Source organism: Lissotriton helveticus, chromosome 1_2 (assembly GCF_964261635.1).
Source record: "Lissotriton helveticus chromosome 1_2, aLisHel1.1, whole genome shotgun sequence".
NCBI lineage: Eukaryota > Metazoa > Chordata > Amphibia > Caudata > Salamandridae > Lissotriton > Lissotriton helveticus.
This window is the reverse complement of record NC_136058.1, coordinates 112,755,678-112,777,902: the sequence shown is the minus strand read 5'-3', so window position 1 is coordinate 112,777,902 and position 22,225 is coordinate 112,755,678. Positions and strand designations below refer to the sequence as shown.

The window sequence follows — 22,225 nt, the reverse complement described above, 5'->3', positions numbered from 1 at the left end:
TATCACTCGTTTTTTAACTATGCAAATAAAATCTCCTACAGCCAATACATGAATGCATTTAACTCCAACTCAATCAGTTGGCGGTTTTCTATATACATGTGTACCTACCAATGCATATAGTCCTGACATACATCCTCCCTCACTGCATCCACTGTTGTAAGAACATTGACTAGGGGCCATATGTATCAAGCTAATTAGCATTCGCAAAGGCCGAAATTCTGCGAATTTCGGCCTTTGCGAATGCTAATTAGCTAAATAGTATGGGCCATATGTATCATAGTCCCTTTTTGCGAATTCCAAATAGCGAATTTTAAGGAATGGCTATTTGGAATTCGCAAAACGGTATGTATGTACAAAATCGCTTTTTAATAGCGATTCCTTACCATTCCTAATTTGCGATTAGCAAATTGCTAATCGCAAATTACCCATTCATTTCTATGGGCCAGGAGGCCCATAGGAATGAAGGGGCAATTTGCGATTAGCAATTTGCTAATCGCAAATTAGGAATTCTTTCAAGGGTGCAGGGGTGTCTCAAGAACACCCTGCTGCACCCCTGAAAAAGACATTTGGGGGCATATGGCGCACATACATGCCCTAAGGGCATGTATGGGCGTCATATGGCACCTTTGGTTTTTTGGAAAAAAGCTTTTTGAAAAGAATTCGCAACTTACCACCAACTAGAAGTTGGTGGTAATTTGTGAATCCTTAATGGCATTTTTTGAATATTTTTTGTTTGATAAATTGCATTTAAGGAATCGCAAAATTTGCGATTCCTTAAGTGCAATCGCAAAATAAGGAATAGCAAATTTTGCTATTCCTTATTTTGCATCAAACATGTTTGATACATACTATTTAGCTAATTAGCATTCGCAAAGGCCGAAATTCGTTGATACAAACATGTTGTATCAAACATGTTTGATGCAAAATAAGGAATAGCAAAATTTGCTATTCCTTATTTTGCGATTGCACTTAAGGAATCGCAAATTTTGCGATTCCTTAAATGCAATGTATCAAACAAAAAATATTCAAAAAATGCCATTAAGGATTCCCAAATTACCACCAACTTCTAGTTGGTGGTAAGTTGCGAATTCTTTTCAAAAAGGTTTTTTCCAAAAAAACAAAGGTGCCATATGACGCCCATACATGCCCTTAGGGCATGCATGTGCGGCATATGCCCCCAAATGTCTTTTTCAGGGGTGCAGCAGGGTGTTCTTGAGACACCCCTGCACCCTTGAAAGAATTCCTAATTTGCGATTAGCAAATTGCTAATCGCAAATTGCCCCTTCATTCCTATGGGCCTCCTGGCCCATAGAAATGAATGGGTAATTTGCGATTAGCAATTTGCTAATCGCAAATTAGGAATGGTAAGGAATCGCTATTAGAAAGCGATTTTGTACATACATACCGTTTTGCGAATTCCAAATAGCGATTCCTTAAAATTCGCTATTTGGAATTCGCAAAAAGGGACTATGATACATATGGCCCTAGATCGCAGCAAAAGTGTATAACAAATATCAATAACTTGTGGCATTTGCTACCACCGTTTGGTAACACTGTACATACTTTTAATTTTACATACTTTTAAAAAGAATGAATATACTAATAATTACTACAGACATAAAGGTGCTCACAATGAAGAAAGCTCCTGCAGCGGTTTGCACCCATGACAGCTTCACAAATGCACACATGCATGCACTCAGAACTCCACCGGCATCAGCAATGCAAGCCACGGATACACACAGAAAACTGGTACTGTCCAGGCAAAGTGCAAACTTACCTCACACTGACAGAATAGGCACAACATTGACAGCGGTGATACAAGCTTGCCTTTCAGACCAAAAAGGTGCAGCAGAGGTGACAGAGGTGAAAGGTTTTTTCACACACAAACAAGTACATCATAGGAAGCAAACGCAGAAGCTCACATCACGGCTGCATGCTTTCTTCCAAGTACAATGCAAGCAGCAGCAGCTGTACAACTGTCAATAACACCATGAAAAGGTGCAGCACTAGAAGACGTCGTGGTGTTTCCCTCATTCACAACAGGAAGTAGAGACATAGGAACAGTATAATATTCCATCGGTCAGAGAAAAGGCACAGTCCATGTGGCAATGGTACATGATTTTCTCACACACAACAGATGTAAAAAAAAAAGTGCAGTGCACTGCAGTCTTCCCTTACATATAGAACAAGTATAGTATAGAGAGTCACATAGCAGACAGACATCCCTTACACATCCAATACAATACAGAAGCAAGTTTAGTTTGTTTTCTTCAACCCATTTCGCCTTTAGAACTCATTCTAAGAAGCCTTCACTGGTTGTCCACAAATAAGTGATCACGGTTTAAACTTCTTTGTTTGGTCCACAAATCCCTTTATGTAAATGGACCTCAGTATTTACTGAAAACCCCTAATTGGTATGCCCCTACCAGGAGTCTTAGGTCCTGCGGGAAATGTCTATTACATCCTCGCCGCATCTTAAAACATGGATGTTTTAGCCACGCTATTAGTCCACTACTCAGAATATTTTATTCTGGAGCCCACACCTGAAGATATGCAGCAGCTCCTACAGACCGTTTCAGGGGGATTTGTCACGCTTAACAAGTAATAATCATAATAATAATAGCCATGCACCTTACCTTTTCAATTTCTGCGATGTAACAGTCTATGAAGTCTCTGGGTTCAGACGGATGCCAGTCCTCTCTGTGCTTCTGAATAATCTTTTTGACAAACATTTTAATGATGTTCCAGTGTTCAAAAACTTTGTGATGAGATCCAGGAAGGAACTTCATTATTTGTGGGAGAGAATTGTAGAGCTGTACGAACATATGCAGAATAAAAGTGAACATTTTGTATTCACATGTATGGAAGTTATGCAAAATATATTGATACATTATATGTATAATTTCGTCAGTTGTTCTAGCTATTATCTGTATCTATTAATAATGATGCATGCACTAGTCACACTAGTGATAAAAACCACGGTGCTCATCTAAATATAGTACTCTTCATTACACTTGGTCCACCTCTACATCTCAACCAACATTAGTTTGTAAGGAAGTTAGGATCTCTCAGAAAAGTTAACAATGTATTAAGGCGTTCAGCCTATATCTGAAGGACACATGGAAGAAGTATTAAACATACCCACCAGACCAGGAGGTGGTGCTTCCAGCTGATTAAATAAAAGATTGACCAGGCCAGCAGAGAAGCAGGGACTTGACTGATGGAAGACCTTCTGGCAGGAGGGACCATATCTAACACTAGAAGGACCTAATAACTCAAGAGGGGCAAGAGGAATGGTCCACCATCTCTGGGCTGGAAGGGTAAGACTCATCTTGCCCTTTGCTTATGAATAATCTTTATGGTTCTCCCTCCACCTTTCCCATTTCCTGCCATTCTGTGCACGTGTGAACAAGAGTGGAGGTTTACTTGACCCACCACAACGGATAGCAGGTGGGTTCTATCAGCCTAAAATGTGCCAAGGAGGGTGGTACATTGCCTCCAAACCCCCCCACACTTCCGGCAATGAGGTCCGCTACATGTTAGGTAGCAGAAAGGGTCAGGGTGGAGGGTGAAAACAGACATCACGCCTATTTGATTGGTTGTGGCTTTACCCTTAAACCACCTCGAAACAGGCAGCATTGCATGGCCAATTTCAGTTATCAGATTACAGTTTTCAGTTCATAACACAGGTCAATTATTTGCCAATGTTTTTCTGTCAGTTCAAAAAGGATCTGTGATCCTTCTCCTTGTTTAGAAATAGCCGTTAATTTGTCATTCTCACTCTGAACCCAAGTACCTGCGAAGATAGTTTATGCGCACCTACAGATCTTACTCACTGCAGAACAGGCAAAATAAATTGACCAATCAATGCTCTCTAAACTGGCACATTTCTAGATGGAGCTTGTTCCACAGAGGAAGAGCCAAGTCAGAAAACCTCCAGCCAGTGCTTAATTTGTAAAAGAATAAGTGCTGGGGCCAAATTTTGTTCTAAGAAGCCCATTGGTGCTGCTGCTGAATGTCAGGGTTGCTGAATATCAAGGTTGCTGAACCTTCGTTTCACCTCACGCCCGTTCATCTATAAAAGTACTCTCTCGCCCCTATATCATGCTCTTGCATGTTCCCTGTCACAGCAGCTTTCTCCCCTTGTCACAGTTTCTCATCTTTCTTTCCCTTTTTCCTCACTCTTTGCTGGTTTTCTCCTTTTCCTTCTGGATCAAAGTCTGATGATTAAAAATAGCTTGCGGTACTCAAAAAAAGGGTGCTGGTAGGCAACTACCCGTTCAAATTAAGCACTGCTTTTAGTCTTCAAGACTCTTAAACCACTCAGAGTCCCAAGCCTGAAGAATTAAGTCCATGCATAATCTTTTCAGATGAACAAGCAGGGGTCTGATTGTGCAGACACTGGAATATGAGAGAAAGCGGAATTCAAATAGCTTCCATGATAGAGCCTAATGCAGTTACGTCTGTGGGGTAGAGGCAGACGTCCTTCCTCTCACCCAAAACCAAACCTATAATGATTCCCTGACCTCCCTGCATGGAGCTGATGGGAGGCCAAACACAGAGAAATACCATTTGACTAGGCATACTTAAAGCTCCAAATCTGAACGTGCAGCAGAGGGTCACAGACCCAGCATCTGCTTCTGGCCGTTTACTATAGAAGGCACATGCATGATGTTTGCTCCCAGCATCAGGAAGGGTATATAGGCGCACAGCCAGACTGGGAAGTCAAAGCAGCCCTGCAATTTTGATAAGACCATCCCCGGGCGATGGGGTGGAGTGCAAGTGTGAAGCACTGTTGCTTTTGGTACTGCGGTGTGATATAGCAGCACGGCTGCACAACCAGCCCCCAGTAACAAAAGTAGAGCCTCACTGCCGCAAAACTGACCTCCAGCCTCCCGGAAAAATGCCCAATGCCCGATACGGCCAGACCAGCCCTGATAGGCAGCATGCTTAATTTGTATAAGAATAAGTGCAGGATCCCAATGTGTTGTTCAGAAGCCAAAGGCTAGCACAATCGAAGGTCAGAGTGATGAATACCACGGTGCAGTTTTAATTTGACCTCATGTGTCTTTAACCACCACTAAGACACTCCCTGTCTCTTTATCTCACTCTTGCAGGCTCCTTTTCTAGCATGTTTTCACCCTATGTCAGTTTTCCGCCTTTCTCTTCCTCTTTCTTCTCCCCTTTTGTGTTTTTCTTTTTATCAAAGTCTGGTGAGGAAAAATAAGTACTGGTGCACCTCAACTGCAACCACCGGCTCAAATTAAGCACTGTATACCAGCCTCTTCAAAACATTTAAGATATGACTAGCTGGCAGCATGCTCACTGCCCTGTGTTACAGCAGGATTATTCCTGATGACAAATAGGAAGAAAACATGTAAAGCTCCAAGCTTCACAACCTTATATTCCTCTGTACAGAGCCACAATAGACAATTGCCCACTATATTCCACCAGACACCCAACTCCACACCTATATCCACACAGATATTATAGAGGGGGAACAACGCAATAGCGCTAGAGTTACATTGTGTTTAAACTTTCAATGAGGAATTTAAAATTGCATTTTGCCCTACTTTTAAAATCTTTGACTGAACAATATTCAAACTTACATTCATTCACATACGGATGCATAGCGTGTGAAGTAGAATGATCCACAGAATTTTCTTTATGTACGCAATGTCAGGATGCATAATTTATTTCCTTTAAATTTCTTTTAAGTCAGTTTTAGGTCTGGTGTTAGCCAAAGCCTTTTAAATTTACTAAAATTACATGTATAATATATTTACTTTTTAGGGCTTTCAGCCAGCTCTCATCATCCATTGGTCTATTGTGTCATTCATGTTTTGCTTCTGCCCACTATAGAATATAGCATTGGGCCGTCTTATGGTAGCCACTGGTTAGCTTCACTTTGAGTGACTGCATTTTGCTCTCTCACAATGAGCACATCTCTACACAACATGGCTCCCTTCAGTACAAGTATTTTAGTTTTTACTTTGTAATTGTTTTAGTGTTGCCTTTGTGTTTAAAGTCTTATGCAATTGCAGCAGCTTTCTACCAGATGTGAGCTGAGAGCACATTCCAGCTTTATCAGTTCCTGTCTCCCGCCAATGCTGTTGTAAATTCCTTATGGAGTGTCCTTTGTTCATCTATTTCACACAGGGCCGGACTGGCTGTAGCAGGCAACAGGCATTTGGCTGGTTTTGGAGTGGTGAGGCCTGTTTTGCAGCAAAGCTCCAATATCGGCCCCCAGTAATAAAAGCAGCAGTGCTGGGGGGCGGTTCTGTAATGCAGTAGTGCTTCACACTTGCCCCATCAGGGGGTGTGGGCCAGTCTGACAAAATTGCCCGGGCTGCTTTGGATTCCAAGTCTGGCCCTGATTTCACGGCACACCAGATTGTGTCCATTTGAAACTAATGTGCACACAGAACACAAATCGAAAGATTCAATATTACATTATGTGATTTCATAAGCTGACAATTCTTCAGAACACATTTATTCTGGACTCAGTTTCACCAATGGTTTTAAAATAAACTTTGCCCTGGAAGAAAACGACCCTTTTTCATGTTGAATTTGCAGCAGTTGTAAAACTTCTTTCTTTGTCCTTCTTTCTTTGTTTCTTCACTTTTTTCTTTCTTGCTTTCTCTCTTGCCTTCTTTTTTTCCTTCTCAGTTTTTGGTTCTTGCTTTCATATTTCTTTCCTTCATTCTTTCTTTCCATATTTTTTCTTTCCTTCTTTCCTTCCGGCTTTCTTTCAGCCACACTTCATCCATTCATCTGTGGTTGTGTCCAGCATACATTGAGGTGCAATGTGTCAACCCACTTCAGCTATTGGCTGACTTCATTTTCACAAAGATCCCATTCACACACAAAGTAATTCCCTTCAATGCCGGGGAGTACTATGCTAATGTGTGCTTTTTTGAGTCCGAAATAACAATTTGGCCTTTAGCCAATGTTTTAATTTATACTGATGAATGCCAGCAGCTTTCAGAACAATAAAGTTCTGCAAAAAAACAAGATAAAATAAGAATTGCCAAAAGGCTGGCTGCCAATGTCAGAACTATTGGCTTTGCAAATGTCTGCTTATATAGTGCCACAAGTTAGGAGTATGAACGGAGACGAAAGAGAATGAAATAAACCAGTATTGAGATATATATTTTAAATATATGCAATTTTTTATATGCTTTCTTGGGAAGGAAAAATCCTTTTTCTGGTTGTATATGTAATTTAATGCCTTTGTGTGGAATATCAAGCAGGATGCAGGCTCACTTCTACAATGCCATTCAACACTGTAATTCAGACATCTGGGGTTTGTAGTAACATTTATAGGGGTTTGTCTCCTTTTTGTTTCGTGTATATAACAAAAACCTATTGTATGTACGTCCAATGTTTAGTTTATCAACATTGAGGAGTCTTCGTTGCAATACTTGTACTGACATGGCTGCAGCATTTTAACATTTCATACTGGTGAGGTGTGCCTGCCAATCGGCGAATTTTTTAAAATTGGCTAATTTGTGCTTTTTAAACCTTTCTGCTGCTACTGAGTGCATTTTACTTGTTAGAGCTAACGAATTGTCATTACTCGCCACCTACCATGGGATAATATTTCTGGCCATATTTTCTGTGTCTGCTCGAGACGCCCCGGTCCACCGCAGCCATTTTGGCTGATTGTTGTGGAGGGCGCCCCGAACGCTTAGAGGGAAGTACTCCCTTCCGGCCTGTCGGCTAGCCGCCATCTTGGTCGGCAGTCTAGCTGTCCGGACCTTCCCTGCTCTTTGAGTATTTAATCGGGCTCGAGACTGGGACCAGGTTGATACTGGTGAGGTGTGCCTGCCAATCGGCGCATTTTTTAAAAATTGCTCATTTGTGCTTTTTAAACCTTTCTGCTGCTACTGTGTGCATTTTACTTGTTAGAGCTAACGAATTGTCATTACTCGCCACCTACCTTGGGATAATATTTCTGATCATATTTTCTGTGTCTGCTCGAGACGCCCTGGTCCACCGCAGCCATTCTGGCTGATTGTTGTGGAGGGCGCCCCGAACGTTTAGAGGGAAGTACTGACTTCCGGCCCATCGGCTAGCCGCCATCTTGGTCAGCGGTCTAGCTGTCCGGACCTTGCCTGCTCTTCGAGTATTTAATCGGGCTCGAGACTGGGACCAGGTTGATACTGGTGAGGTGTGCCTGTCAATCGGCGCATTTTTTAAAAATGGCTAATTTGTGCTTTTTAAACCTTTCTGCTGCTACTGTGTGCATTTGACTTGTTAGAGCTAACGAATTGTCATTACTCGCCACCTACCTTGGGATAATATTTCTGCCCATATTTTCTGTGTCTGCTCGAGACGCCCCGGTCCACCGCAGCCATTCTGGCTGATTTTTGTGGAGGGCGCCCCGAACGCTTAGAGGGAAGTACTCACTTCCGGCCCGCTGGCTAGCCACCATCTTGGTCGGCGGTCTAGCTGTTTGGATACGCGCCGGCGGCGCGCCAAAGGCGCGCCAACGGAAAGCCCATCTGCGCCCGTCCGCGCCTGCCCGGGCCCAGGGGCCACGCATTATGGCCAAATTGTCACTTACTCTTCCGTTGAGCTTCGTTCATTAAAACATCTCTGTCTTCCACGCCTGGATCCTGTAACACTTAGCTGTCTAAGGGCTAACGACATTTGTTATCCCCGGGCGGATTCTACTCCCCCTCCTACACCCGAACTCTTTCATTCCTCCTGTAAAATAACCTCAGTGAATAAGGTCTCCACCCTCCGCTGTTTTTACCTGAACACGCGTTCTTTGGTAAAACATCAATTGGATATCTTTTTATTTCTCACCACCGAAAAGCCTGACGTTCTATTCATCACGGAAACGTTGCTCACCCAAGACTCCCTGCCTGATGTTCTTGCAGCCCTTCCTTCTGACTATTATATACTGTCAGCAAACCGGTCTTCTGGGAAGCTGGGGGGTGGTGTTGCAGCCATTATCCACAAGGACCACAAATTTACCATTCAGTCCCCCTTGGTTCTGCCGGAGGTAGAGAATTTAGATGTAAAAATCGATACAGATATTGGAACCCTGGTGCTGGTACTCATCTATCACCCCCCTCATGCAATGCCTTCTTTCCCGGTTTCTTTAAGTGAACAACTGGCAGCTTTAGTCGTCAACTATGCCAAGGTCTTACTCGTTGGAGACCTGAACTATTGGTTTAATGATCCTGCGTGTGTGCCTCAGGCCACTGAATTCTCTGAGCTTCTTTCTCACTCGAATTTTACTCAGCATGTTCGGACTTCCACCCATGAAAAAGGACACATCTTGGACCAAATTTGGTGCTATAATGTCTCCTTGTCTATACCTTTGACGACTCCGTGTATTTGGTCAGACCATTATTTAATCCAGTTCACGATCACTATACACGGCTAGTTAAAAAAAACCATTCCAGTGGGAGGATTAACCAGGAAGTGGAGATCATTAAACATTCAGGATTTTATCAGTGCTCTGGCCAAATCAGTACCTATACCTAGCAGCAATGTCAACCTTATGGAAAAGAATCTCTCTGAATGGCTTTTGACAGCATGCAATGAACATGTGCCACTTACTAAATTCTCCCCCGCCCGACGGTCTGATGCTCACAGATGTTTCTCGTCTGATCTAAGGAAACAAAAATTGGAACTGCGCCAACATGAGAGGAAATGGAGACACGGTTACTCCGTCGAAGACAGGGAGCTATATATGACTGCTCGCAGAGAATATAAAAAAGCCATCTTGAATACCAAAGCAGCCTTTGTTTCTAAGAGAATCTTAAATGCTCATAATAAATCAAAGGAAATTTTTAAGGTTGTGAACGACTTATGTAATGATGACAGAACTGCCTCTGTGCAAGTACCGACTCAAGAGTTCTGTAACTCCCTAAATGACTTCTTTTTGGACAAAATAGTCACTATTAAAGAAAGCATACCAAAAAGTGTCAGTACGGACTTTACAGAAGACATGCCTAGTAACCCTTCTATATTAGACGCTATCCCTCCTATCAACCACTTAATATTAGCTGAACTTATGATCCGAGTCAAATCGGACGCACCCAATGACTGTTGTCCTCCCCACGTCCTAAAGGACATTTTCCCGGTCCTACCTCACAGTGTACTTCCCCTCCTCAATGAGTCACTAGTGCAGGGCAGGGTCCCTGGCACTTTTAAAAATGCTACGGTGGTCCCCCTTATTAAAAAACCAGGGGTTGATCCTTCCAATCTCTCTAATTACCGGCCTATATCCCTCCTCCCTTTTGGAGCAAAAAGTTTGGAAGCTCACGTGGCTAGATGTCTCTCCAACTTTACTGAATCCTCAGATTATCTGGAACCCAACCAAGCCAGTTTCCGTCCGGCGCATTCAACTGAGTCGGTGATCTTAGCTGTCCTGGACACTATTAGATCCAAGGCCAATAGGGGTATCCATCAGGCCTTAGTGCTCCTGGACTTGTCGGCAGCGTTCAACACGGTCGACCATACCATCTTATTGCACCGTGTCGAACAGGCCGGCCTGCGGGGCTCCACTCTCAGTTGGGTGAAATCTTTCCTGACTGACCGTTCCCAGGCGGTCAGGCTTGGGAAGTTCACCGCACCAAAGCTGGTTACTACCTGTGGAGTTCCGCAAGGCTCCTCACTGTCCCCGCTTTTGTTCAACCTTTATCTTAAACCCCTATTACACTCCTTAAAAAACAGAAAGGTTACAATCTTTAATTATGCCGATGATCTGCAATTAATATTCACATTGGACTCCCCGGACTCTGTCACTGAATTTCAGGCCACAATGTTGCACATCCAGTTGTGGATGGATCGGAACCAGCTTAAACTTAACCCAGGCAAGACTGATTTGGTGCTTCCTGGTAAAAGCGAGACCAGCTGGGGCCCGCATTTCTGGCCGACAGAACTGGGGCTACCTCCTCTGCCCTCCCCTTCGGTGAAAAGTCTTGGGATCATTATTAATTCTGATCTCTCACTTAGAGGACAGGTGGGAGCTGTGATCTCTTCCAGCTTCCATCAACTGCGCAGAATCAGAAAAATTGCCCACCTGTTGACCCATTCTGCTCTTATACAGGTGGTGCTTGCTTTGGTCCTCTCCCGGTTGGACTTTTCTAATTCCAATTCTAAGCTTACCTGCATTTTTAATAAGACGCTTGCAAATTGTCCAGTACCAAGCTGCCAGACACATCCATAAACACCCTAAATGGCGTTCGGCAAGACCATTACTGGCCGACCTTCATTGGCTACCTATTGCTCAATGGGTGGCATTTAAGGTCAGCTGTCTGGCCTTTAAGGCCCTTGATGGAAGTAGTCCTAGGTTTATAAACAGCATGATAGTCAAGTATGAGCCTACTCGAAACCTCCGTTCAGCTCATCTCTTTCTGCTCACCTTACCCTCCTTCAAGCTGAAGCGACAGGGAGGGTGTAGATTTGCTTATCTGGCCCCTACGGTCTGGAATGCATTCCCTCTGACAATTAGGAGCTGTGAAAATCTTATGGTGTTCCGGAAAGCCTTGAAGACCTGGCTTTTCAAGCAAGCATCTGCATAGGTTACTAGCCGGCAATTTTTCCTCACTATCAGCGCCATGAAACCCTTGGGTGCCCGTGCGCTTTAGAAATTGTTATTAACATAACATAACATAACATAACTCTGTTTACATTTTTGACACTTTTATTATCCTAATCTTGCCTTACTAGTTTGCTCCTTTGAAATCCACCTGGTACCATATTTAGGACGATGCTCAAGAACAGTAATCTGTCCGCTATTGCCGCCCCGTCTCACATCAACTGACGTGCAGCCATCCAGCTGCTGCACTCTACGTGCACACTCGCATCCACGTTTATTGACGGGATCTGCAACCGCAAGCTCATTCTGGCAGCAGAATTGGAGCCGGGCGGTCGTTTTAAGGTGAGGGCAATGCTGAGTAGCTCCTCGCCTTTCTTCATATAATTAGGCGATCAGGACGCTAGGTTGTCTGTTGCACTAGACTTCTTTTAGCTCACACCAGCAGCATTTAGCGCCATTAACAATGGTTATTTTTCACATTGCCACGAAAGCGGACCATCGGCGGCTGCTGCTCGTTGTCCTTGTTCCTCTCATTTCCTTACAGGGAGATTGCGGCCACACTTGAGCCTTTGATCCACCAGAAGTGGATGTTTTTCGAAGATGTGTCAATTACCACACAAGACGCGATTTGTTTTATTTAGCTCACAGCATCACCATTTAGCGCGATTAGCAATTGCTATATTTCACTTTGGCATGAAAGCGGACCTTCAGCGGCTGCCGGAGTGTCCCTCTTGGTGCCCTTGTTCCCCCCATTTCCCTACAGGGAGATTGCTGACACATTTGAGCCTTTGATCTAAGTGGAATTTTTAAAGATGTGCCAGTTACCACACCCGCATCTTTTACTTGACTTGATGTTACCTGAATTTTTATCTGAAATCTGACAGCGATCTTTTGACCTGCAGTTTTAATTCCGCGAACGCGCACCGATGGCCATACCTCCATCCCCTTTCTGAGTAAGTGCTCATCAAGCAAAGGGTTTTTGCTTATATTTTTGTCTTAGTTTGTCATTTGTGTCCCCTATCACATATATTATTGGGTGTTTTCTCTGCATTTAGGAGCTCTGGGGAGCCTTATTTCCACACGATTGCCCAGCCGATAGAAACACGCTGGATGCTTAATTAGGTAATCATTAACCTCATTTCATACGCATTCACTACCTTTTCCAACTAGATTTGCTTTCCTAACACGCAGTATCCTATTGCCTTTAGGTGCTCTTTCCTAGTCCTGATGAAGACCCCCACCCTAAGGCTGGACTCACCTAGTTAAATTTATAGGGGTCGAAACATTGACTACAACCAGATCACAAGCCAGGACAACTGTAAGTCATTGACAGTGTTCATGTACTGCTATGTGACATATTTGGAACAACTGACCATTGTTAAGGCCGGATCTGTATCACCATGTGAATGTGATGGATATATGTCACACTACCCTGTTCTTGTCCACTACACTCACGTCTCCACTTTGATCACAAACACTCCTCATTTCCCGTTTCCCTATCCCGAGCAGCCATTATTGTATATACATGCATTACCTTAAGAGGATTGAGCATCTGTGTTGCCACAATTAAAAGTCATAACTTCATGGTAAAAAAATTGCCCTACTTGCAAATTTGACTTTATAACTTGGTATTGGGGATGCAACTTAGTGTTTGTCTTTCTAATAACTGTTGTGTGCTACTTGAACATTTCTTTGTTGTACTGTATTATTGACCTGGGTCTGGTAGCCTTTTGGGTATCCCAATTGATACACAACACTTCTACAATGGCCAGGCCATATTTTTGGGGCTTAGTTGCCCTGTCTCTCTCCCTAAATGAAATGTGACCAGAAGCAATGCCATAGCATTCTTAGTGCTGCATAAATATGGCAGCACAGACTAAAGGTCTTCACCCTCTTCAACATCTACATGGCTCCTCTCGCAACCATCGTCAGAAACCACGGACTCAACATCGTGTCCTACGCAGACGGCACCCAGCTCATCCTCTCCCTCACCACAAAACCCAACATCACCAGGCACAACTTCCAAGAAGGGATGAAAGCTGTTGCAACCTGGATAAAGAAGAGATGCCTGAAACTCAACTCAGAGAAAACAGAAGTCCTCATCCTAGGTTCCACCCACTCAGCATGGGTTGACACATGGTGGCTCCCCTTCCTCGGAATCCCCCCCACCAGACAGACCATGCACAAAACCTCAGCATCATACTGGACTCATCGCTCACTATGAACCGCCAGATCAACACCGTATCCTCAGCCTGCTTCAACACCCTGCGCATACTCCAAAAAACATTCAAATGGATCCCCTCTGAATCCAGAAAAACGGTCATGCACACCTTCATCACTAGCAGACTGGACTAAGTCAACGCCCGCTATGTCGGAATCAACAAAAAACTAATCTGCAGATGGTCCAGAACACCACAGTCAGACTGATCCTAGACATCCCCGTCACAACCACATCACCCAGCACCTCCGCGATCTCCAGTGTCTCCCCAGCAAAAACAGAATAACCTTCAAGCTTTTCATGCACGCACACAAGACCCACCACAACATCGGACCGGCATTCCTAAACAACCACCTCTCCTTCCACGCACCCAAGAGAAACCTCCGATCAGTCAACCTCTCCCTGGCCACCATCCAATGCATCTACAAGACCAGAATTGAAAGTCCTTCTCCTACCTCGCAGCCAAGACCTGGTACGACTTTACCCTCCACCTCTGGCAAAGCCCTACACTGCTCCAGTTCAGGATTGACCTCAAGACCTGGCTCTTCAGATGATCCCAGCACCGAACAGAGCTGGCCCTCCCCAGGGACTTGAGACCCTCGCGGGTAAATAGTTGCGCTTCACAAACCCCTGCTTGATTGAAGGTACTCCCAGAATATGATTGACCCCTTCCACCTAGAGAAGTGTCCCCACTGCACCATATGACAAGATTACCACATGAATACGCCCACCGAAGGGAAGTACCATCAGATCTCAAATATACGCGCACATACACACAGACAAACAAAGGTTAATGTACAAGAGCACTGGGGTTAGGAAAGTGAGGGCTGGCTATTCGCACAGTGACGTTCCTGCCTGGGGTACATTTTACAGGGAGACTGGTGTTTAGTTAGTCCAAGTTATAGACTGGAGTCCTGGATATGTTTCTGTGGGATGGAGGTGCTTGGACAGTGGAGGAACTTAGTGGAACTCGACAGCGAGGTGAGGAAGTTGAATACTAGTGTGGTTAAACATGGGTCTGTGGTACGGAATTTGGGAAAGTTTCTAATGATGTGTTATGTTGGGTTTGCGGGGTTCATGGCAGAATTGTGCCACAATAAGTGTCTGACGATGGTTTGCTCGTATGGGAGGTCAGATAGTGGAGAACAAAGGGTTACATCAGGGCTGGGTTTCTATTATAGGGCTATGGAAGTTTCTGTTCATGACAAAGGCAGTGTTACATTGTGCTGGTGGATATGCAGCTTACTACTGCAAGTGTGACAATTCAAACTTGTCAAGTCCACCAAAACTTTAAGTATGACTTGGGTGGCAGGTATTAGTTGTTTTTAATGTATATTGAATTAACAAACAACTGTTTTTCTGCTCATGTTTAAATTACACAAACACCGCCACCATGTGGCAGCTGTCATAAGTGCAGCTTCCAGCAATTAAGTGCCGGCAATTAAGTGCTGGTGCAGAGCACCGGAAACCACCATCTCAAATTAAGCACTGTACACCAGTAACCTTTCCTTGTCCTGCAGAGATGCCCTCTGTTTGATTGGATTGTTAGCAAAAGCTAATTGCAGCAGGTGATGTGCATGCTCTAAGAATGGCCAGTATGGCTTTCAACAGTAAACTGCAAAACAGGCACTGCTGCCTGACCAATTCTTGTCTGCAGGCCCTAGTCAACAAACCAGACTGATGAAGGACCCAGACATCCCGGAGGGCTAAGGGCCTGGCTGGAGTACACTCACAATGAGTCCACTTATGAAGGAGATGTGGTTTAAGTATCTTCCCCAAAATGGCTACTGTGCCACTTTGGTGAAGGCTGTATTTGCACATGCTTTTGCAGAGTTAAGATGATGAATCAAGCTGCTTCATCCCGAGGGGGTCCAGCTCCTCACCCATACATTTTCTTTGGATCATCTAGCTACTCCTGCTGGAGGACCTGCAGCAGGCCCACTCCTGGCAGGACACACACAGCCGCTAGCTGTGCCTCCTGAAAAAGGTGGCGCTCAATGAGGAGGAGGAGGAGGAGGAAGAGGCAGCCGCTGCTGCCTCAGTCCACCAGCCGGAGGGACACCGGCAATGTCATCTCTGCCTCTACAGGCAACCAACTTTCTAAGCCACCCAAGCCACCCCCCAACCACCACAGTCACTGTGGACAATGCCACCCTGAGAAAATCATGCAAGACCTGGAGGGGATTTTGCACCGGCAGCAGGAACTTGTGTACCACATGAAGGCTGTGGAGAACCATTTTTTTAAGAGGGTAGGACTTTTTATGGGAGGTGAGGGTGGGAAGGCCTATTGGTGTAGGGTGTTATGGGGATATGTTGGGTTTGAGTGAAGGGGTTGTTGTAGAAAAAGAGGGTGGAACTTTTATACATTTCATTTTTGTTCAATTAAATCAATAGGTTTTTGTTTATCATGAATAACTGTCTTTGCATTACTAGTTAGAGTAGCCTTGAACACAGATAATGAGGAAATGCTACCACTGGAGTGATAACATAGGCTGTTCTTCTCCGCACATGTCCCATCGCAATCCAATTGTCCCACTGTGTTGATCACCTTCACATGTCAAGTTTTTAAAATGTACCTACCCGATCTCTCTTTCCATGTGTTGTTACCTCCTTTACTTACCATACCTCAACCAGTCCAAAAGCTCCCCTCCATAGACAGTGTTGTCAAACACAGTATGAGTGGCCTGACCATACACAACCATAACCACCCTTGCTTGCAGAGGCTGAGCAGTACTCAACCCATTCCCCCCTCAGTGTCAGTAACATGTGTTTACTACCTAACTTCCTATGCCTTACCCTCTTTAACTAGTGACTGCTAATAGGATCGGTCGACAAACAGCGCAAACAATAATCCCTGCTTCCTAAGAGATTATTTTCTTATCTGAGTAGACAAAGCGATGTCTGCTACCTCTCCAATGATTGGTCCATACCTTAATGCAGGGATTTGCCAACAACCTTCCTAATGCTAGAGGTGGTGGACCAACAGAGCTAACACGGACGATATCACAGGGGCTGCAGAACACTGTAAGTTAACCTGGTGGGTTGAATTAGTGCATCACAGTTACCAACTAGGCTAAAATAAAACAGAATGAGTGGAAAATCTAGAATTGCGACCACCATAATAAAACAACAATTAACAACATACTCTAGAGTTACTTATTAAAGTAAGCAAAATGAACTCTCCAGCCTCAGGAGAAGTTAAGCAGACTCAGTAGAAGGATACTTCAGTAGAATACAAATACATTGAGTGCAGATTGTGAAAGAGTACACACTTCTTATTCTTGGACTGCAGTGCAGTAAATTAAGTCTCTCCACTGAGATGTCCCGTTCATACTTGGTTAGGAAGAACGGTGAGGGCAAATATCAACTTTAGTACTACTAACTGCCGCATGTAACAGTTGAAGTCACTTTAAGCACATTTGTTCCACCAAATGTCAGATCTGTTGATTGTGGAAATGAAGACACAACTCAACTCACAAGACACTAATTGGTGGAGGAGGGTTAAAGTTTTTATGAAGGGATGAGTAGCAGGAATCAGGGAAAGGTGACAGCTAGGCAAACACAACATTCATCAAGTAGATGAGCCCATTATATCTTTTGTTGAGAGAAGAAGACAGTTCAGTTACCAAAAGCAAACAGTTCTTCAGCGCTCAGACACCCAATTTATCTAATCAATTTTTTACTTACGGTTTGAAAAATTTAAAATAGGGAGGACCCCCACAGTTCAACAAATAATTGTAGTTAGTTTATGAAAAGAAAAAGTATACTGTATGCCCTCTTTCATTTACAATCCCTGTGTTCACCCAAAATTGTTTTCATTGTCAGTGCCTTCCTGAAAGTAGTACTTAGGACAAGACACTCAATGACAGGCTAGTCTGTTATATTTTATGTGCTTGGACGCTCAGTATATGGCAATGGTAAACATAGTGGGTTTTTCTTATGGGGGTTAGTAGGAGCGCATGGCGGACCTAATTTGAGGTTTATGTTCTCTCTCTATACCCTCCTCATGCTTTTTTAACTACACCTACTGCTTACATTATAATGACCTCTGAAATCTGACTTCTACCTGCACATTTCTGTTCATTTCAATATTTGATGTGACGATGAACCCTAAAGTCCACAGGTACCAGCAGCAGGTAGAGTTGCTGTAGCCCGCGGGTCCTTGTGCCATGCAGAGGATGCTGTGGGTGAGAATAGTATACTATGGGGAGGCTTACATGCTGCTCTATGTGACTCTGCTGGTACCTTCCTCGTGACCTTCTTCTATCACTTCAGCTGCTGGTTCTTGCTCACCACCAGCAGCTATGCTTTTAAGGGTGTTCTTCCCACGTGATTGTGTGTTGTTTTTTCAAATGGAACAGTTGGCCTCCGGTACCGTAGTGTCCATCCTGACTTTCCATGACAGACTTTCTTGAGGCAAATGAAGCATATTGTAATTTTGATCCTTATGTGGGCTAGGCATACAGAACTCCCAAACTTGGGAAGATAGTTTTCTTATTGTGCCAAAGTCTGAAGGACTGATGGTAAAGCTAAGTGGTTGTGTTGCTGTTATTCACCTTTTTGTAGGGTATTCTGCTGTTGTGGTAGGGGTGGTGGTGGTAGCTGCAAGTTTCAGTGGTTTTGGAAACAAGGGAATCAGCAGTGTTGCTGGAACCATATTCATGTGAGCAGGTCGGATAGAGGTGATCTGCACCCTCTGTGCCACTCTCCATACACTGGCTTGTCAACATCTTTACCACCTTCTTCACTTGCAAGGCTTTCAGGAAACTTCATTTTCTCTTGTCTCACAGACTCAGCTGGGGCCCATTCAATGTCCAGATGATCAGAAGGGGTGCTTGGGAAGATGGGGGAATACTCTTTGTTCTCCTTGCTGGAGATCATGAAGCTGATGGGGGAAGAGCAGTCTTATCAGCAATATCTTGCTCTGCAACAAATTTCAAACTGCTGTTCAGTTCCGATGTATAGAATTCTGTTGCTGTTGTCCACTTTCCTGCAATGATAGGGTTTGTGGCTGAGAAAATTCCATTTCAGATTCACTGCTCTTCATGACTGCAGTCAGTGCAGTGCTGAGAGACATGCCTAGCTACAGCACTTTGGTCTCAGTATTTAGCGACCACAACCCAGTAGTAGCTGAGGTGCTGTCCACGGTTGTTTTAACTCGCAGGGGGCTAGGGATGACTGGAGGTCTAGATGTGGCCATAAAAGATCAGGGCCGTAGATTGAAATGGTCAAGTGTTGTTCCAGAGGATGTTTCGCAGTCTGTCATGGATAGAGCAGAAAGCAACGTGATTACCTGCTTGGAATTAAGGGCATCAAATCTCCAAGTAGTAACTGCCTTTGATAATATCTGTAAACACATTAACAGTAGCCTTACATCTAGTAAAAAATTGTCTAGGCCCATGGGGAGAAAATGGTTTGATCGTGCATGTTCTAGGGCGCCTGCAGATTTGCTTAAGGCCCTTAAAGCCACCCCAAAAGATCGCCCACTAATATCCACATTAAGATCTACCTATAAGAAAGTCATACTAACCAGGAAAAAGGAGATAAAAGACAATGCTTGGCTGCAACTACTTGATCCTGAGGTTATTAAAAATAGCGCTGAGTTTTGGAAGGTAGTTAATCAGCCATTCTTTTCTAATGAGGATGTTTCTTCCCTTGAATCAAACATCCCGGATGATGATTGGATTAACTACTTTGAAAAGATATACTCTAGCGCACTCAACGAGGACTTGCCAAATTCATCCCTTTACACCTCTGGAGGTCCCAGTGTAGTTTTTGAGGTCTCTGAAGTCGAGAGGGCAATTGAACAGACATTAAAAAATAAGGCCCCTGGCCCAGATGGGGTTCCAGCCGACTTCTTTAAAAGTGATCCAAAATTGTGGTCTAGGGTTTTGTGCAGGGTTTTTAACGTTTTGAGCCAGAATAGCATCCCTGCCTCCTGGAAGGAGTCTGTAATGATCCCAGTCTTTAAGAAGGGTAGTAGGCTTTGACCCAGCGTGTTATCGTCGGTTATCCCTTATTGATTCATCAGTGAAAATCTTGGGGCGGGTCATTCTCTATAGATTGCAGACGTGGCTTGATGTTAGAGGGGTTCTATCTAATATGCAATACGGCTTCAGATCTAAGCGTGGTACCTTGGACCAGTGCCTAAGCCTGCAGTTACTAGTGGACAAATACACCAGGGCCAAAGATGGTTCGATGTATTTGGGGTTTATGGACCTATCTTCGGCCTTCGACCTCGTGAACCGTACCAAACTTTGGCACATCCTGGTTGATCTAGGGCTTGACCGTGCTCTTGTGAACCTGTTGGCGGACCTTCACTCAGGCCTTTTGGCTTCAGTTAGGGTTAGTTCAGACGGGCGACGCACCAGCCATTTCAAATCTAAAAGAGGGGTGAGGCAGGGGTGCATTTTGGCCCCTCTGCTGTTCACAGTTTACATTAATGCCCTTGAACCTGTGCTTAAGGAGGCGACCCCTGATATACCGCGCATAGGGGAGACTTGTGTACCGGTCCTCCTGTACGCGGATGACGCTGTGCTTTTGTCACGTACAGGGGTCGGGCTCCAACGGTTATTAGACACCTTTGGTCTATTCATGAATTCCCTAGACCTTAAAATAAATGCTAAAAAATCACAAATAATGATCACGGGAGGTGGCTCAAGGTGTAAGAGAGGGAAAAGTTTTTATTGTTGTAAGGAAGAACTATGTAGAGTGTCCACATTTCCTTACTTGGGGATCATTTTTAAGGATAAAGGAAGCTGGGGTCCACAAATAAAAAGTAGAAACAGCGCCCTAGTAAGAACATCATCGGCTATTATGGGCTTTAGTAGAAGATTGGGGGCAAGGCCAATCTCAGCCCTCATGAACATTTATAAAGCCAAGTGCCTGTCTGTCGCCACCTATGGCTGTTCTTTATGGGCTATGGTCCGACAGACGGTCTTCAAGTCACAGAGAACAAATGTTTTAGATCAGTCCTGTCTGTGCCCCATTCTACTCCATCTTACTCTAGCCATTCTGAGTTGGGGGCTGGTTTTATAACAGACATAATAAGAGTGGCCCCTTTAATTATGTGGCTTAAGACTTGGCTGAACGATGAACTGTCCCTTAATCGGTCCATCTTCAAAGATTGTCTCTCACTTGATAATGTACATACAATTAAGTGGCTGACTTATGTAAAAAATGGGTTCAACGTACTAGGGAGACCTGAGCTCTTTACCTCACCGGAAATAATTACACATAAAGACATAGCCATAATCAAAAGGGATATGCATATGAGGTTGTCCTCAGTTAGAGAGGAAAAGGAGCTTATAAAACCAACTGTAAGAGCTAACCTTTTGGTTGCCAATCTCCCATGTCCAGAATTTTACCTTACCTTCGTCAACCGCCCCTTTCATAGGTTCCTTTTAACTCGCTTCCGTTTAAACATGATACATTTGATACTAGGAAAATATCCAACATGGTGTAAGCCTGAACAATCACTACCTTGTTCCTGCGATAATTTTTCTTCGCAGGACACCATGCACTTCATGATGTTTTGTGGTAATTTCGTAGAGGAGAGGAGAAAGTTTCTTGTGCCTGTCCTTAAAAAGGCAGGGTTTTTGCAAGTTAGGCCAGCACTCCTTTACCTGCAGCTACTAAATAACCCTACTGTCATCTTCCATGTAGCCAGTTATTTGGTGGGTGCTGTGCGTTTAAAGAACAGGCTCATGGGAAACGCGAGATTGACTACATCCCTATGACGTTTGCATCTTGTTATACAAAGGATACCGTGTATTGGAAGTGAGGACAACGGTGGAGAGATCAATTTATATTGTGATAAATGTTGATTTTATGAAATTAGTGATGTATTTTTAAATTTTACTCCTTTGCTTGCTTTTAACATGATTGTCTTTTAAAAAAAAACACTGAAGTATATTTTAAATCTTGAATGATGTGTGTTTTGTATTGTATGAATTTTTGATACTGTATATATATTGTACCGCGCCTTTTTTTGATATTGATTTATCGAAATAAAGTATTTTGACTGATTGACTGCCTGACATGCCGTAGGTTTTGGTGGTAGTGGTACCGTTGATGCAGGAGTCTCAGCTTTTTTCTGCCCAGAAGTGGCTGTAGCATGTACATCACGCTGCCTGAAAAAGGATGAAGGCTTAATGCTAATGGTTGCAACCTGCTTCTCACCTCTCTACTCGTCTGTTGGCAGGGCCCTCCTTTTTTGGGGCCATATCCTTAGCACTAGAAGCAGAAGCACTTAGCACAAAGAAGAGGTATGGAGAACAAATAACACATGGCAGCCCATCGCAAGCACACACACTGGCTACATAAAATGGCTGCAGCCGCATAGCCAGCAAAGAAAGAGCCATGGAGGGCAAAGAAGACAGTTGCCCTGTCTTGCCTGGAGCACTATCCCCCATCCTCTTCAGAAAAAAACATCTTGTAATAGC

The 22,225-nt window shown here is 44.0% G+C and overlaps 1 protein-coding gene across 1 annotated transcript in view; it reads right to left on the bottom strand.

Annotated features, from left to right (window-relative positions):
- LOC144798738 (cytochrome P450 2J2-like) overlaps nucleotides 1-22,225 on the bottom strand; it is a 488,232-nt gene that overhangs the window by 273,567 nt on the left and 192,440 nt on the right. Inside the window, exon 5 of the mRNA XM_078669759.1 lies at nucleotides 2,637-2,813. Coding sequence (XP_078525885.1) covers nucleotides 2,637-2,813 — 177 coding nt within the window. The remainder of the gene's footprint in view (nucleotides 1-2,636; nucleotides 2,814-22,225) is intronic.